The 18,393-nt window shown below is 39.8% G+C and overlaps 1 protein-coding gene across 1 annotated transcript in view; it reads left to right on the forward strand.

Annotated features, from left to right (window-relative positions):
• The first annotated feature begins 598 nt into the window (after positions 1–598).
• The window catches only part of TBC1D15 (TBC1 domain family member 15), a 28,257-nt gene continuing 10,462 nt past the window's right edge, over positions 599–18,393 (forward strand). Inside the window, exons 1-8 of the mRNA XM_042815774.1 lie at positions 599–697; positions 8,041–8,139; positions 8,366–8,440; positions 9,116–9,254; positions 11,211–11,421; positions 14,826–14,928; positions 15,863–16,060; positions 17,332–17,460. Of these exons, the coding sequence (XP_042671708.1) occupies positions 674–697; positions 8,041–8,139; positions 8,366–8,440; positions 9,116–9,254; positions 11,211–11,421; positions 14,826–14,928; positions 15,863–16,060; positions 17,332–17,460 (978 nt within the window). The 5' untranslated portion in view covers positions 599–673. The remainder of the gene's footprint in view (positions 698–8,040; positions 8,140–8,365; positions 8,441–9,115; positions 9,255–11,210; positions 11,422–14,825; positions 14,929–15,862; positions 16,061–17,331; positions 17,461–18,393) is intronic.

Consider the following 18,393-nt stretch of genomic DNA (forward strand, 5'->3'; position numbering starts at 1 on the left):
CCACGGAAGCTACCACAAAGAGTTCAGTAGCACTATTTGACAGAGCAAGTTCTCAGCTACAGAATACTATTTTTATATAGTTACATAAAGCATAGTTACCACCTCCAGCTATGCTTTTTCACCAGCAATGAACAAAAACCTGCCTGCCACGCTTTTCAAAACGTGCACCAGCAGAGGTGACCCCACTGCTGCTGTCATCACCGCTGAAATGGGCCACCCATCACCTCTCCGTGCTCACATCCGCTTTTTGCTCTCCAAAAACATTCAGCAAGCGTCAATGAACGTCAGCGGCTGCAACGTCTTCCCTATGAAGAAATTCAGCGAATTCCTTTGCCTCACACGTACTTGCGCGTCAGATGCCGTCCTGTCACATGACAACAAAACGTAACGGGACATCGGCAGGAAGGTGCAGAGTTTACCGCTGTACTCCCAGCGGTACCTTTTTGAATCCTATGAGAGAGTCTCACTCCCGGAGCCCGCAACCCACGCACGCAGGAAGGTAGCTGGCTGACCTCCCTCCGCCCGCCGCGCAGGCGCACTACCTCAGAGACGGGCGCATGGGCGTCTCCTCCCGATTGCGCATGCGCCGCCCGCCCAGGGGCCGACGGGCGTTGTTGTGGGTCAGTGTGGAAGCACGTGAAGAGCGCAACGTCATCATAAACACTCCAGCAACATGGCGGCGCCTCCGAGCGGCAAGGTAACGAGCGCTGTCGCGGGACCGCCGCCGCCTCCTCTCGCGGGGGCCGAGCTGGGTTCGCTGCGTTCTGGGGGATGGGCTGCTGCTGGGTCTCTGCGTGGCTCTGAGGGCCGTTCCTCCGTGAGGCGTAACGGGTTTCCGTCACAGCCCCTGGGCCTGGCGGTGCTGGGAGGCCGGGGCGGTCGCCGTGTGGCACTCGGGCTCGCCTAGCCGACGCGCGTCCGCCCGCAGCGCTGCCAGCCCGCCCGATTCGCTCACGTCGCCTTTCCGACATGCAGAGCTGTTTGAGGATGAAGCAGAGCTCGACAAGGTGGAACCCGAGGGCTGGGCTGAGCTCGCGTATCCGCTCTGCCCTCGGGTCCTCAGGTGAAGGTTTTGCCGGGGAAATGCGTCTCTTCCCCCTGCGGAGAGGTTGGGAGGGACTGGTTTGGTCGGGCAGCTTTACCATATCCTCTGTTACAGCTCAGAAATCCCTTAATTGCTGTTAGGCATTCGAGCCGTAGCATAGCTGATCTGGGATGACCTCCTGGCTGTTTCCAGATATGCCAATTTAGTTTTCAGTCAAGTGGAAGGATAGGTACTGCTGTATTTCTTCTCCACTCAATCCTGAAAGTGAAGTAGATTGTTTTCATTCAAGGCCTTAATGCAGGGATACTCATCTTATTAAAAAGCATCTTCCCCAAAAGCCTAAAAAATAAATCTTGAGATCTTTCTGCTCATTAAAATCCAGGTTAAATGGTAGTTTATTGGGTGCTGATGAGCATTTTGCATTATTTTTCACATAAACTTTTATCAAAAACTTTCTCCTGCAGTGTTTTTTTTTTCTTTTTCTGAAGGCAGCTTTATTATCATAGTTATCAGTAATACTGCTGGGGGGTTTATTTGTGAATTTAACCTGTACTTGGTGTTCATTTAACTAAAAGTCGGTTTGTCCAAACTTGTGCAGATCTCTGCATTGTGGCAGTTACTCCATGTTCACAGCTACGTGTTAACACCACTTCTGATTTGACATTCTTTCTGTTCTTCATGTTGTTTGATTACGGCATCTCAGTAACCTTACTAAGAGCTCTTGAAACAGAGAACGAAGGGACACTTGTGTTTTCTAACACTTTGCAAAGTAGTTGATGTGTGCAGATGCATTCTTCTGCAGCTCTCGCCACCTGTGTGTTGCACTTCTGCTTGCTTGGATGCTGTACTCATTTGATCACAAAGTGATTTGTTTTAGCAAGCTGGAGCAAAATACAGAAAGACGTGCTTTTTTTTTTGTCTGGATTACTTTTTCATTGGTTTATGTAAGGCACTGGGTCTCAAGTTGCTTCTTTGGGTAGCAGCAGGATTCTCGATGGCTTCACAAACTCAGGAAACTTTGCTGCAGGTGGAATAAACGCAGTGTGACTTGGTATTCTCATGTAGGGCTTTCTGCATTTTGGTGTGTTTCCAAATGATGAGGGTCTTAAATTAATTCTGCTTTTCCTTCTGTCTGGGCAGTGTTTTAATGATGTAGTTCAGGTGATAGATGTTTGGGAGAGTAGTGGGTATTAGCTTGTGCAGTGCTTTAGATTCACTTGGCAGATCATGCTCACTAACATGAAAGTAATGCTTTTTATTGTGTAAATAATTTTTTGAAAAGCATTACACAAGAAAATCCTACAGAGTGTATATTGTGATATACTAAAGAGCTGAGATAGACTGCCTTGGCTCAGATTTCATGAATCATAGAATGGCCTGGGTTGAAAAGGACCACAGTGATCATCCAGTTCCAACCCCCTGCTATGTGCAGGGTCACCAACCAGCAGACCAGGCTGCCCAGAGCCACATCCAGCCTGGCCTTGAATGCCTCCAGGGATGGGGCATCCACAGCCTCCTCGGACAGCCTGTTCCAGTGCGTCACCACCGTCTGTATGAAAAAATTCCTCCTGAAACAAGTGAAATCTTCTCTCAGCAAATCATATCAGAAGGAGGCTTTTATTTTCACCCTCTGTGTGCTTTCCCCTTCTGCCATAGCTTTCTCTTTTTTAATTTTATATCCCAGACATTATTAATAGCAATGGACTCTAACTTGATTATTTCATATTATCTCCTGATTTTTAATTTTTTTTTTTTTTACAGTTCTCTGGTTTCTTTTTCATACATGAATGTGGTATGAACTATAGTTACCTCATGCAACTGTATGTATTGCTTTCCTTAGATTCCTTTTTATTCCTTTTTACTGTGAAGGTTTTTTTCACTGTTTTTCTCAGTACAGTTAAGCAATTCCAGAAAACCTAATGCTGTTGACTTATGGAGCCCAAAGTTGTTCTGTGTTAATGACAGTGGATGTTTTTTTTGCCTTTTCTTAGAGATTACATTTTTTTTACTGCGAGTAAAATGTCAATAAGTTCTTCTGTTTTCAGAGCTTTTGGTTTTATTCAAGAAAGCAGGTGTATCATCTCTTTTTGTTGCTTATTTATTTTCCTTATTTAAGAGAACTGTTTCTGGACTGACTCTCACCCTTGCAATTGAGAATGGTTTCAGAAATGAGGTAGAAAGTTGTTTGTGGGGAGAAGTATAAATTTAGCCTGTCAGTGTATAGGCTATTACTACAGCTGTTCTAAAGACAGTAATGATTTTTGATTTATGTTCTTGGAGTTGAGTCTATCTTCAGCGTATGGATTGTTAGATCTTTCTCAAATTACCAGCTGACGCATGGGCTGTCAGAGAAGTTATTTGTCATTTGCTGGTGTCCTTGCTCTTCAAGTTAAAGCTTGGTCTAAGCTCAGATATTTGGCCTGCATAGTTTTAGAAGTGTTGAAGTAGCACTGTAGGTATTACTGAACAGTAATGTGATGCTGTAATGTGTGTATGGAGGTGACATCATTGAGATTTTTTCGTAGTGAGGATTGACAAAGAGATCTACAGCACTGTCTTGCGAAACTTACTGCTGTAAAGCAGGGTACTTTTTTATGATACATGGTTCCCATTGTTGTAATCTTTCTCACATTAATATTTTGTTTTCATTTCCCTGCTTGGAAACTGACTGCAAGAGTTTTATACTTCTAAGACTAGCAGGGTGAGAAATTTTACTGTCTTACGAAGCAGGTTGAGCCATAGACTCAACAAACAAGACATACAAGGAAACAGTTTTATCCACTTACTAATCTCAGATATCTTTTTAGATATCTTCTTTGCAGCAAAAGATCACGTTGGTCAATTGACATGAGCTTGATGCTTTGCAGAGTACTGAAATATGGTGTCTGGTGACTGGAAGTGGACTGATGTAGCAGTGCCCAGCCATGGGCCTGGTGACGGCTGTTAACGAGCCCTGGAGAAGGCTCAGCTATTCCAAGGAGGGAGGTGGAAACTAAAGCAGCATGATGCAAATTTGTAAATTGAGATCTATTTTTTTCTAACTTAAAGACCAGCTCTGAACTATGGTATTATATTTTTGTTGATATCAGTTAGCTCAGAACAGCTGCTGACTAAATTGAATTTATTTTATTGGCCTGTATTGTTTTCCTTACTGTGTCGCATCTTTTATTGTTTACCGTCTTAAAACGGTACCTTCTGTAATAGCATCTGTAAAATAAGATGCTAATCAGCTGCTGTATCTGTTGTTAATGCTTGCAGACAGACCCATTTTTCCTTAATTTATAGTCTGTGGAGTGTTCAGACTTTTACTCAGTTGCTTTCTTATGAGCAGCCTGTTTGCTGCTTCAGCTGTTGAATCCACAATGAGATCTTTTACCTGATGTTATAATATGAGGCAAAAATATAGAAAAGTTGCTAGAATCTGGATTTGCACAGTGCCACAGTACTCAGCAATCCAAACTGGCTGGTTCACTCTGTAAGTGCTGCATGCTGTGTCTGTCAAAAGCTGGATGGCATCTTGAAAGAGTGATTGAAGCCCTGGTTTTTAATTTCTGGCAGAAAAGGAGAATGTGAGTAAGGATATGTGGGAAGAGAGTGTGAAGCATCTGAAAGACAGGGTTAGCAGGATTGTTGCACAGCTTCTCCACTTTCTCCAATGTCCTGTGTTGAACAAATTGCTGGTGTATGACAGAGAGGTAAGAGAAGGAATGTAAGGTGTGAGCAGTGAGTGCACAATAGCATAGGGTCACAGAGTGGTTTTGTGTTGGAAGGCACCTTAGAAGACTATCCAGTTCCAAGCCCTCCTACTGCCACCCACTGGGTCAGGCTGCCAAGTGCCCCATCCAGCCTGACCTCAAACACTCCAGGGATGATGGGGCATCCACAGCTTCTCTGGGCAACCTGTGCCAGTGCCTCACCACCTTCCAAGTAAAGAATTTTTCTTATATCTAACCTAAACCTACCCTCTTCTAGGTTAAAGCCAGTAACCCTTGTCTTATCATTGCACTCCTTGCTAAAGTGTCCCCCTCCATCTTTTCTGTAAACCACCTTTAGGTGATGGAAGGCCGCAATGAGGTCTCCCTTAAGACTTCTCCAGGCTGAACAAGTCTGACTTCCGTAGTCTGTCTCAATAGATGAGATGCTCCAGCCCTCTCATCGTCTCTCATGGCCTCCTTCAGACTCACTAAACTACTTTCCCTTTTTTTTTTTTTTTTTTTTTTTTTTTTTTTTATTTTTCTGGGGTCCCCAAGCCTGGACACAACTCTCCAGACAGGGCTTTATGAGGGCGGAGTTGAGCAAAACAATTCCTTCCCTCGCCCTGCTGTTTGCCCCTCTTGTGATGCAGCCCAGGGTATGATTGGCTTCTGATCTGCAAATGCACACTACTGGCTCTTACCAGTTAGCGGTGTCGAGCACAGACAGGATGGGTATTAACAAGTAAGACAGGCAGGACCACCTGCTCTGTTCAGCTCTCCTGTTGCCTGCACCTCACTGTCTTTGGGTGCAGTGCTGCCTCTCACTAGCTGGTTGCACAAAACCATAAATTGCCATCAAATGACAGGAGTTTAATCCAAAACCATGGCTTGTGGTCTAGGATATATTGTGATTTATGTGCTATGGTGAAGGCCGCCTTATGTACGTCTCTGACAGTAAAATGCAACAAGCGTTACCCATTGACTCCTCCTCATACACGGCATAATGAGCTTGTGATACGAATTTTCCATGCTGCCTCCTTCAGTATAAGAAGGATACCACCTGTTTACTGGGATAACAGCAGGACTTCAGGCAGTTATTCTGCTGGATGTGGAACATAACTACTTCAACAGCCTTTCATAACCTGAACTAGCATCGCCCTCGAACAGTGCAGAGCAGGCTGCTCCTCAGAGGGTGCTTTTTGTCAACTGAGCCCGTGTTGAACCTCTTCCTTCTGTTTTCTGTGCTCAGTGGAAGACAGCCATTGCGCAGTTTTCCTGAGTTTTGTGCAGTGCTCCTTGTTTTTACAGCCCCTCTGTCGCTTCAGTCCGTAGAATAGCCACTGTCTCCACATGGCACGGAGTTGGTAATGACTGACTGGAATGAATGGTGAATGCCATATCTTTCCTCAAATTAGATACCTTGTTGCATCTTGTACGCTACTGTATTGACTCAAGCTTGTTTCTTCAGTGTTTTGTTGGTTCTAAAAAAAAAACCCAACTCCGTAAGCTCTGTTGCATTGAGTATTTGATAACAGAAGTAGTAAACACAAGATTAGACTTGTCAGATGTTATTCTTATCCAATAACAACTCAGCCTCAAGTTTTTTTGTTTTTTTTTTTTTTGGGGGGGGGGGGAAGAGGGGGTTAAGATAGGAATAAAATCAACTGTGCTGTTACAAGGGCTCTGTTTTACAGACATCATCCTCTAGACTTCTGAGCATGTTCCAAGTTCCTCGATTTCATCATGTGTTACAGCAGAGGTGAATCTGTTACGTAGAGCAATGCAGAGTCTTCCAGTTATGTGATTACTGTCACATGGATGAAAAAGAATATAAATGTTAATAATTAGACTGGTAGTAGGGCTGTTTTGCTGAAGTATAGTAGATTGAGGAGGTGTAGTTTATTACACGTAGTGAAATTGCTGGCAGAAATGCACATCTACCAGTATCACTCCAAAGCAGGGTTTTATCTGGAACAGCTGTCCCAGTGATCGATCACTTTGGTTCATACTTCTAATTGTGGTGATAAATCAGGTCCAAGTACTGGAAGGCACAATTTAAATAACGTCTAAAGTTGCGGTGTTTAACCGGAGACTGAATTTCGGAGCAGGTATTTGTTAGAAATAGGAGGAGGATCTCAATTTTTTTTTTTGTTTTTGGTAGAAAATCAAGGTCTGTAATAGAGAAAAGGAAAAAAAAACCTCCCAGTATTTAGGTGGGAGCTTAATAGTGTTGCCTTGAGGCCTTCAAGGAGTTTAGACTGAGTGACCTCATCAGCTCCTACAAGCAATGTTGCTTGCACACCTGAACTTCTGGCTTACTGTCTTGACTGCAGACATGATGAATTTGTATCTCTGATGAATTAGTATGTTCAGAAAAAGATCTGATATTTTAGTAATAAAGAAATGTAGGCTCTCTCTATTGAGTAGTTAAGAAATAAAATTATTTTGACTTTAAAAATACATGTATTTCTTAAGACAGTGTTTGCTGCTTAGTTTGAAAAACTAACATAATCATAGAAAATGATTGCAAAATCTTATCTTGGTGGATTAGGGACTTCTTGCGCTAGAAGACTTGTTTAAAATAGGCTTGTTTACATTGTTCATAGAGCTCTGGTATGCAGTGTGGCTTAGAAGAACCTGCTGGATTTTGGTAGAGAAGAACTGTTTTTAATTTCTTTTTTTTTTAAAAGCATGATCAGAATTATATGAGCATTGTCGTCTTTGGATGTATTTTTGTGAACACTTAAGCGCTGAACTTAGGTGGGCAGTGCATTGTCCTGTGAACCTCTCTTATCTGACTTGCATATTCCAGCACTGAAATGGAACCTTTGCTACTCATGCTGAATGTAGGGCCATTTTTTGGTTTAAATTTAGGTGATCAATTCAACATGATTAAATAGTAAATGAGGGGGAAAGGTGAGCCATGTAAGAAAGTCTTCTAATATATTAAATGCCATGTGGTGCTTTCATATTAACTTCTGTCTGCTAGTTAAAAAAACAAACAAACAAAAAAAAAAAAAACCCAAAACAAAAAAAAACTCAGCAACAACACACCAGACTGTTGAATGCATTTTGGTGACTTTTTGATGGAGTAATAATAGCTACTGTATTGGTTAGAGAATAAATGTAATCAGTTCTAATTTCTATTGCTTCTTGATTTATGTAAGAATCTTAGAAGGGGAGGGGAAAAAAAGGAAGATAATGTAAGAAGCTTCAGGTATTCGCTTCAACCTGTATAGGTGAATCAAAATGATAATGGATAATGATTTGTCTCCTGTCCCATTATATTCTTTGTTTTAGGTTCTATATGAGCAGGATGGAGTGTTCATTCATCCGTCCTGTGGAAAAAATGATGATCAGGACAGCTTCATATCAGGAGTACTACGTGTCATAGAGAAGGTATTTGTGCAGTGCAGTTGTAGAAGCCTCTTACATTTGTTGGCTAAGCTGATGTGTTTGAGAAATTGTAAATGATTTCTTAAGTATTGGATTTCATTAATGAATGAGCATTGCGTTGTTTTTGACATCTGCATCGTCTGTATATAGTGTAAGTTGCCCCGAATCATACTGTGACTAAATAGGGGGATGTGTAACTTATTATACAGATTTGTTGTTTGTATTGTAGGAAAATGAAGTTATAGTAGACTGGAGACCACAGGATGATACTTTGGATACTTCTAATATCCTCTGTGCAGGAAAGGTATGTTTGTTAGTTGTAAATGCCCTTCATTTTATTTTTCTAGAGATTTGATTCTGTATGAACTTGTGGGTAGGTGACCTCATAACTGGAGGCAAAGTCTGTTATGCATGACTGTCGTTGATATTAATAGCTATATGTAGGATATTTCCTGTGTGTACTACACCAGGTTCAGGTGTGGGGGTTTGTATTTTATGTGTATACATGAAATAAAGGGAGAACTGAGTGACAAAGACCAAATGAGTGTAAGCAAATTGCAGTCACCAGTCTCTCCACATCTGTTTTGTTGGATGATGGTGATTCATTCTTCATAAGAGAGAGACACTGTTATAATGCAAAATATTTGAAGTCTGTTAAAGTTCTAAGGTTCAGTGGTTAAGCTGTGTTGAGAAGATGTGACGGAAGATGAAAGTTTTATGTTTAAATAAACTTTTGTGTTGGTGGAGTCTGTGAAGGAGGCTTAGGTATTTAAGCACTGTGTTGAATTTAAGTAAAACCTTATTTCTTTTTAGTTCTTGTCATAAATAAAAATTTATTGCGTTGAATTGTTAAAACTTTATACCAAAAATTCTTTTCATCCATGAAAATGAAGATGCTTTCTCTTGTTCTTGTTGAATCTGGGAATCTTGAATCTTGTCTTGTGCTTTTTTTTTTTTAATGGCTACTTTCTTTGTTTAGGATTCCAGCTCTGTGGTAGAGTGGACTCCAGCTCCCAAAGAAAAATCCTCCCGAGGATCAGACCGTCCAAACAATTATGAAGCAGAATGGGACATGGTCACCACCGTCTCTTTTAAAAAGAAACCCCATTCAAATGGAGGTACTTCAAAAATAAGTGAACTTTCTTTTTCTTTCTTCTGACTTGTAACTGAAGAATTGTCTTCATTATCCAGTGTAATGGATTTCTTTAGGAATTGAAAAGCTGGGCTCATTTGAGGCAAGAGGTGAATTTTGGGTGTGGAAAATCAATTCAGCCTGTAATACCTGCTTTCTGCCTCCAATCTAATTTCTTCTCTGAATTAGTAGAGAAGCGTATGGAAATTAAATGATAAATCCAACATCGTGTGATCAGGCAGTTTAAATGATGTGACAGTTTTGTTTTCGTTGAACTCTTAGAATCATAGAATCATGGAATTGATGGTCTTTAAGGTCTTTTCCAACCTGAGCAAGTCCAACCGCAACCCAACCATAGTACCCTAACTAACAACCCTCTGCTAAATCTTGTCCCTGAGCACCACATCCAAACTGTTTTAATACACATCCAGAGATGGCGACTCAACCACTTCCCTGGGGAGCCTATTCCAGTGCTTAACCACCCTTTTTGTAAAGAAGTGTCTCCTGACATCCAACCTAAACTTACCCTGGCACACCTTGAGGCCATTTCCCATCGTCCTGTCACCAGTGAGAAGACACCAACCCTGCTCTCGCTGTAAGCACCTTTCAGATATCGGGAGAGAGCAATAAGGTCTCCTCTCAACTTCCTTTCCTCCAGACTAAGCAGCCCCAGTTCCTTCCGTCGCTCCTATGGGATTTGAACAAAATGTATTATTAGAGAGGAAAAAAAAGAAAAAAGTTTACTACTCAAATGTTTTTCAGCATAGGAACAGCAGGGGGAGATGGAATGGATAGTTGTGTTTATACTTAAGTCTTTTCTGTGCAGAAGCTTAGAAAACCTGTTTTGTCTAATGAACATACTTCGGGAAAATAGTTTCATGGCTGCATTATTGTTATTATGTTATCTCAGTAGATATGTGATTTTAAAAAAACTGTAGCCAGCTTTTTCCTTTGATTCATCACTGTATTTTTCTTTATAATTCTTGTTTATATTTATCAGCCTTAAACTTGCAGACCTTGTGGCTGTTTTTCCATTTTTCTGTTAGTTTTAAATAGTGCTGGCTGTCATATATATCATTTATAAGTACAGGTTTTGGACTTTAAACTGTGAACATTTTGGGGTAAAGTGCAATCCTAGCTTGTACAATTCTGTGTTTGAAAAGAGCTTCCAAGATGATACAGGGCTAAATGTCTGTCAGGCATAGAATGTTTTATTTTGCTGTTGGTTTGTATTGATTTTTTTTGGTTCTTAATTTTAAAGAGGCAGAGTCCATCTTAATCCAAAGTGTCAGTGAGTCACGTTGACTTATATTTTTTTTGCTACTTCTTTATTTCTGGAGGCTGTAATTGGATGGTGGTAGGAGGGGGTGTGTGCCAGTGTCCCTGCAGGCATGCTGGCTCCTTCCAGTTTCCTGGCGAAGTAACATTGAATCCCTTTGTTTTGAATGTATTACTGTCTTGCACAGATTTGCACAGTAACGGAGGAAATAGCTTTGCAGTTCCAGCTCCCTTATATTGGTTGCAGCCTGACAAGGCGTGTGCATGGTGTGCAACAGTATATACAGTATTATACAATGTTAGGATGTATATTACATTTAGTTTGAGCAGTACCACCATGTGAAGGTGCTGGTGGAATTTATCATGTTGCTGCAATTTTGTACAGCAGTTGTACGTCACCGACTGGATCATTTTCGTACTCTGACAGATCTTAAAGGGAGCAGTCTGATGGAACTGCTTACTTCAAAAGTCGGTATGAAATGAGAAAATACAATGAGGAATGGCTGTAGTAGTTATAGTATGTATTTTTTTATCAGAAATAACGCTGGGTTTTTGTTTACTGTGGATTTTTTGGCTTGTTTAGAGGAACAGGAAGAGATTATAGATTTGTAGTTGCTAATACTTTAAACCAAACTAAAATCACATGGTGATTTTGTTTTTTAAGATGCTACAAATCACACAAATGGAGAAAGCACGTGGTCGTTCCTGTTCAGTTTGACAGATCTGAAATCAATCAAACAAAACAAAGAAGGCATGGGATGGTCTTATTTGGTGTTTTGTCTAAAGGATGATGTGAAGCTTCCAGCTCTACACTTTCATCATGGAGACAGCAAACTTTTTATTAAATGCCTTGAAAATCACGTTGTGCTGAGAGAGTAAGTATCAGACAATCTTATTCTGATTTAAAATTTGGATTATTGATTTACTTCTTTGATTCTTCAGTGAGTTTCAGATTAATGCTTTCTGATGTATTTTACCATCCCTTTTTTGTTAGTAGCATCAATTTCCAAGCTGTCTAAAGGTGTAATTTTATGTACTGAATATACAGGCTGAAGTTTTAAACTGTGGATTGCTTTATGAGCCATTTCAGAACCTGTTGAAATGTTATGGTTTTGTCATACCTCAGTAGCTCCCTCTAGTGGATTCGGAAGCTTCTCATGGACACTCAGATGATGTAATGTTAAATCTTTCATGAGCAGCTACTTGGGATAACTTGTGTTTAAAATTTGAGATCTTCTCCTATAAGGAAAATATTTGAGTATTGTCATTGGCGTATGATCCAGTGAGCGTATGAGATACTGTACTATCAATTAAATCACTTGATATATAAATATTTTGCCACAGAACTCATTCTGATCTGCAAAATGACCTGCAAAAGGCTTTGGCAATATGAGGATGTGGTGGCCAAGTTTGTGATTAAATTGTCAACTGCTTGGAGAAGGTGATATGGTCAGTGTAACCAGCCAGTGAAACGGTACAGTTGGTAGCATTGTCTGCAAGCCTTTAAAGAAAAATATCTGTGAAGACCAAAGCAGGAGGGTAGTAGGGAGACAAGGTGAAGAGACAGTTAAGAATATTCTCTATACAATGGAGGCTAGGAAACCCCAGGTGACAGCTTCAGTTAGTTTCAATTCTGTAGAGTCATGTGCAACAAATAATTATAATTCACATTGCTACGTAAGATTGGTTTATTGGTGAATAATTGAATGGAAGTGGAACAGGTAAGGATTTTGGTTCCTGTTTCAAACACTGTCTCTTTCAGATAGTCAGTGGTGAATAGTTGGACACTTAACCATTCTCCCTTTATTTGACCCAGTAGATTCTTAGTTCTTGTCCTTTGTAGCCTCTTATTCAGATAGCGTGGATATTCCTGCAATAACAGTACAAAACATTTCCTCTCAGACTGGGGAGGAAACTGTCTCTGGAGAAGCTGCCATATCCTCAGATCTATTCTTAAAAGGCCTGTGCAGTCTGATCCAACAGCTGTATGCATGGGAGAGTTCAGGAGTGCTTAACAGGTAGAGTTCCCTGGTGATATCAGGGCATTTGGAATGTGCAGAGATTCATAGTATTTCTGCCTGAGACTGTACTGTGTGTTGCAGGCTGGAACAGCAGATACTTTGGGAACTATGTATGTAGTTTGAGAACTATGATGAAGCTATGAAAATTAAATTTGCATGAAGTGAAGCATTGAGCTGAACAGGAACTTCCAGTTTTAGTAAGAATACTTAGATTCCTGTCTTCCTTTTAGGTCTTTTTTTGGCACCAAAGTCGTCTTTGTGCTCTATTCATGTATGATTTTTTTTTCTTTCTTTTGTAAGAAAATAATACACTAAGTAATTTGTGGAGGTGACAAACCATGCTTTACACACTGTGTCATTTTGTGGTAGATACTTATGCTTAATTAAGTATCTACGCACATAGAGCGCACAGCCTCTCATAGGGAAAGATGTTTTCTGGATTGCATAAAGGAGTATGCAGCAATGCAATTATTACAACCTTTCTATCTATGTGGATATCAGGTACTGATGTTAAGACAGAACTAACTTTTTTCCTAAAATACCTTTCTGTCTTAAGTATTTTCTTCCTCTGTTTATGCTATCTCAAAGGCTATTGCCTTTCATTGCCACTGTGCCTTTTTAAATCTTGTGACGTTGCTGAAATTGGTACGTGCAAAGGAGCTAAACTTGAACAAAATACTTGTAATCTGTTGCTTTAAAGAATTTTTCTTAGTATTGTTGCACCAGGCTAATATTGAGAAAATACCACACTGCTGACACTTTCTAACTTTCAGTATTGTGAACAAATGTTTAATGAAGTTTCTTGTTCACAAGTGTGTTTTGAGCACTGGCCAAGTTGCTGCCCATACTGAACAAGCTGTCCAGAGCAAGTGTTTGATTACAATGAAAGTGTCATACAAGATTTTTGTTCTTTTGGGTGAGAAAAACAGAGTACGTGACTCAGCCTTTGCCTTTTTTTAGTAAAAGCTGGTTGAGCTTCATTAACTTTCGCTGCCTCGGATCTTTGGCTGTGGTGTCTGGTTGTTTCAAAATGAGATCTCTTGTTGGATTTCATATCCGACAGTGTTCTGTCATGTTGGAATTGAAGACAGATAAGGCTTATTAAAAAGTTCTTATCTTTGATTTTAATAACATGGTAGATGAGGCAGGTATTAATAAAAATAAAGTAATTTTTCTTTCGAAAACTAGAAATAGTGAATTTAAAGTTTGGGAAAAGGTGATACAGTAAGGTGTTCTATAAATGCAAGTCTGTGCAATGGGTAGGATTACATGCAAAGAGCTCAGCGTCCTCCAGCCTGCCTACTAAGTCCAAAGCTTGAACATCAGATTGGCTTCTGAACTGTTGTCATTGCTTTAGTATAATGAGCTGTAAGTGGTGTTGATTCAGGAGCTGTTTAGTTGATCATGTTCCCGTGCCAGAGGAGGGAAGAGGATGTAGGAAGAATAAGAGCAAAAGAAAGATGAAGTGCTGGCACACTTCCAGCTGCCTATGCTATCGTTTTCATCTGGTTGTGCAAGCCTGGAGTACATGAGTATACAAATGCAGTGAGTTATGTCAGATCAGGTTTGTGTTCATTTAGAACTTGGAGTCTACACAAAAGTGTGTGACAGTAATCAGATGTTTTGTTTCGCAGTATGGTTGTTGGAGTACTGTGTTGGTAAACTCTTACTGAGATGAATTTTAGAATTAGGCTGACAGTAGCTGTTGTAGTAGTGTTGGTTAGAAATTTGTTGATTTTCTTTCATGCAATGAAAGGCAGTTTGTAGTCTTTTAAGTAATGTTTTACAGTGTATAAAAACATAAGGTTTATTAATTGGTAGCAAGAATTGTTTAACTGTGTATGGTGACATGGGTTCTTTTCACACACAGTTATGTTAAAGGAGTTTCAGGTGTGTGTGTTGAGTTTGATTATCTCAAAGAATTTCCTTTCCTGTCATCTTTTTTTGTCCGCTCAAATATAGAAAATATTTACTCTGAAAGTTGTCACCCTCATGTAATTTCTCATTACAGCATAGTAATCTCTTGAAAAGGTATGTAACATTACTCAGGATGAATGACATAATCTTATTTTAAAAACAGAAAGTCCTGTTTTCTAAAGTGTTGGCACATGGAGTCTTGCCAAAAGTGATCTTGCGTCAGACTTGTTTTCCTTGCATAAAACCTGAAATGTGACTTTTAAGACCTGTAAGTGTTCTAGAACATTTTCAAGAAAAACTTGTGGTACTTGCAGAAACCCCATGCTTTAATTTTATTGTAGATCTCCACAAGATAAACTCATTCTTCTTGTGAACTCTCAGAATAAGTCTCCGTCTCAATCTTTTGAAAACCTCCTAGATGAACCATCATATGGCTTACTGCAGGTATGTATTGTTTATTTTTTTTATATTTGGAAGGAGTTTATTAAAAGAAAAAATGCCATGCTTTCTTTATCACAAAAATCCCCTTAGTCATTGCTGTTCTAGGACCATTAATTGTATCCTAAAATGAATGCTTACACGGAAGCACACTTATGAGTGAGCTGTTTAGTATGCTACATGTTTCTTGACCTCCCTGTTTAAAACCTAAACCTACTCGAGTTACTTTTGCCTGCAACTGTGTACACCTGAGTACAGATAGTTTTAGAAGTGGAAAAGAAATGCCGAAGCTTTCCTTGACCAAGTATTCACTTCTTGTTTTCTGGTGGTTTCAAAGAGAGGCTGGAAATACAGCAGCAAAGAGCACAAGTATTGCTTAAAACAGTTTATTTTTCTTAAAACTGTTTATCGCTTGATGGAGTTTATGGCCTTGTGAGGGTCAGCAGCAAAATTTCTGGTGATTGAATGAGGCCAGAGTTCTGACCTACTAACTCATTTTATTTATGGAATCTTCAGAAGTGCATTAGTTTCTGGACTTAGTTGTCATATAAAAGTTTTCTGTGAGATTGCTAGCAAGGTACTTGAATTTTCAAGGTACAACATGATGTAAAGGTAGACAGGCTTAGGCAGAAAAATGATTTTGTGGCATTAATCACAGGAAAGTAAACACCAAGTCTGATCTGATCATGTACATAGGTCAGATTTACTCAGCATACTGCTATCTGATCTTTCATTTCAATCAGTAGTATTATTTAATACTTAGGATCTCAACTTTTTGAATCATGCAATGAACGTACTGTATGAAATTACTGACGTGTGAAGCTTTAATAGCTTTGAGTCTTACTGTGTTCTACTTGCTGTTTTTATGTCCTTTAAGCACAAGAATTCTAAGTGATCTGAGGCTTTTCGTAATTTGCTTGTTTTCCTTGTTATACCACAGAAATGGAAGAAAGATCCATACACGGTAACAATGGGAAGGTTTTCCAAAGTCACAAACTATATTTTTGACAGCTTCCGATTAAGTGACCCTTCAACTCAAAGGCGACCACCCTCAGAAATGGCAGACTTCCTCAACGATGCTATTCCAGGGTTAAAGATAAATCAGCAGGAGGAACCAGGATTTGAAGTCATTACACGAGTGAGTGTATAAATGAATATGACACAGACGTATTGATTTTTTTATGCATATCTTTGCAGGATTTCTAGGCCTTGAAGCTTGGTGAGTGATGCTGTTTATACTTGGCAGTTGTGACACGATCTGCCTTGCCATTTGTTGGCAAGAGTAAAATCATCAGCAGCTACATCTGGAGTACGTCATTTTTATGCCTGCAAATACGAATTTTGCTTTTAAAGCAAAACGATTATTGAAGCAGGAGGTTTTTTTTTATCATATGGAATAGGTATCCTTTAAACTGAACTCTCATTTCATGTTTAATGTTTCCTCTCTGGCTGGATATTAAGTAAAATTGGGGTATTCAGACTAATAACTTCCGTGGCTAATCACTGTAACACTTCAGTTTGTTTTAAGAGATTTAAGAAGATAGCTTAAGAAGATTTAAAAATAATAAATTAAATTGCATAATTAGTGTCCATGGTCTGTAAGTGTATGGATTTATGTGTCACTTGAGCCAAAACTAGGATAAGTTGTAGTTGGATCAGGAATCACTTTAGGCTTCTGTTGTCATTTTTCACAGATGAGTAGAAAATATATTTGATTACTGTTTAAGGAGCTCATATGTTTTTAATGTTAAACTATTTTGAATACTGTTTTTCTTTGAGGTCAAAATAGTCTTGATAGCTTAACAGCTATAACTATGCAATTCTGAAAATTTATTGCCTAGCAATTAATTTATTAGTGGAAAAATAATAATGATTTTTTTTTAAGGGGTAGCTTACTTTAATTGATCTGCAGTCATGTTGTTCAGTCTGGTTTCAGCATAACATCCTTGAACCTGAGTTCGTTCTTCAGTTCTCTCTTTAGATGCTCCAGTGCATTTCAAGAATGTGCTTTTGAAGTGAAACTCCCTGTTGTCTTTGGCTGCGCTGCACTTATCTATTGCATTTCTAGTTGTTTAGAGGATTCAGTCCATGGGACTGAACGTAGTTTGCAGGTGTTGGTAGAGATTGAAGGCTATGTCAAATGCATCCTTTTCCAGAGCCTGAAATACTAGCTTGGATAGCCAGATCCTCAGCACACTGCATCTTGCTCTTTCTGCCTGCGGTGCTCCGTGCTGCTTCCTAATGGAGACGAGTAACTCTGAGGATCTAAGGCTAATGCAAATATGAACGTGCGAAAATATAGTTGAACTAAGTATGAGGATCTAACAAGCTCAGCAGTATTCGTGTGATTGTTCAAAAATGTTGAAGCTTTTAATTGGGTTTTGTATAACACCTTTGTGTTTGTTTCAGATCGATCTAGGAGAACAGCCTGAAGTTAGTAGAAGAGAGCCTGTGTCAGTTGAAGAATGGGCTAAAAATATGGATTCTGAAGGAAGAATTTTAAATGTAGACTACATAAAGCAATCAATATTCAAAGGGGTAATCTGTTTTTCTAAAGTCCTTTTTCTCTCCTTCCCAAACTATAGTAATGCTGGTTTTGTTGCACTTGTAATGCTTAATGCAGGACTTTGGGCGTGAGCTAGTCGGTATTTTTGGAGTGGCTTTACAAAAGATGGTGTAATGCTCATTGAATACCTCATGAATACTCTCATAACCGTACAGTATACTGCACAGATAGAGAGATCTTGCAGTGTCTGACTAAAAGGGAATGGTTTTAAAAGACAGACGCCCAAGTCATTGAGAGGAGAAATCGAAGTGACTTTCAGGAAAACACCAGTGCTTCACTATGGCTCGTCCTGGAGCGGAAGAGGCAGAGGGAAGGCCTCGTGGCGGCCTGCAGCTCCTCATGAGGAGGAGAGGGGCAGGGCTGAGCACTGCTCTCTGGTGACAGCAACAGAGCCTAAGGGAATGGCATGGAGCTGCATCACAGGAGGGTCAGGTTGGGGATTAGGAAATTTTTCACCCTGAGGGTGTTCAGGCCCTGGAACAGACTGCCCAGGGCAATGGTCACAGCACTAAGTTGCTGGAGCTCGAGTGTTTGGGTGACACTTTCAGATGAGGGTTTGATTTTTTTTTTTTTTTTTTTGGGCCCCTTGTGTGGAGTCAAGAGTTATACTCTGATCCTTGTGGGTGCATTCTAGCTCAGGATATTCTTCTGAGTGTTAGATTATCGGGTTTATTCTTTTCTTCTTAAGGATGTTTTCTTGTCCATCAAAAGCTTCCTTCCTTTGAGCAGTTTACCTGGATTTGTCCCTCAGTACTAAACACTGACCAGTATTTATTATTGAATTGCAATTCAGTAATTGCGAAATCGAATCCACTGAATGTGAATTCAGTCTCATTCATGCAAGTTTTATAAGTTTTTATTATTTGCTGTAGCTGTTCTACCTGATGTTACTTTAGTGTTGGATT

Source organism: Centrocercus urophasianus, unplaced genomic scaffold, assembly GCF_019232065.1.
Source record: "Centrocercus urophasianus isolate 14NV4802_14NV808 unplaced genomic scaffold, USGS_Curo_1.0 seq_15, whole genome shotgun sequence".
In the NCBI taxonomy this organism is placed as follows: Eukaryota; Metazoa; Chordata; class Aves; order Galliformes; family Phasianidae; genus Centrocercus; species Centrocercus urophasianus.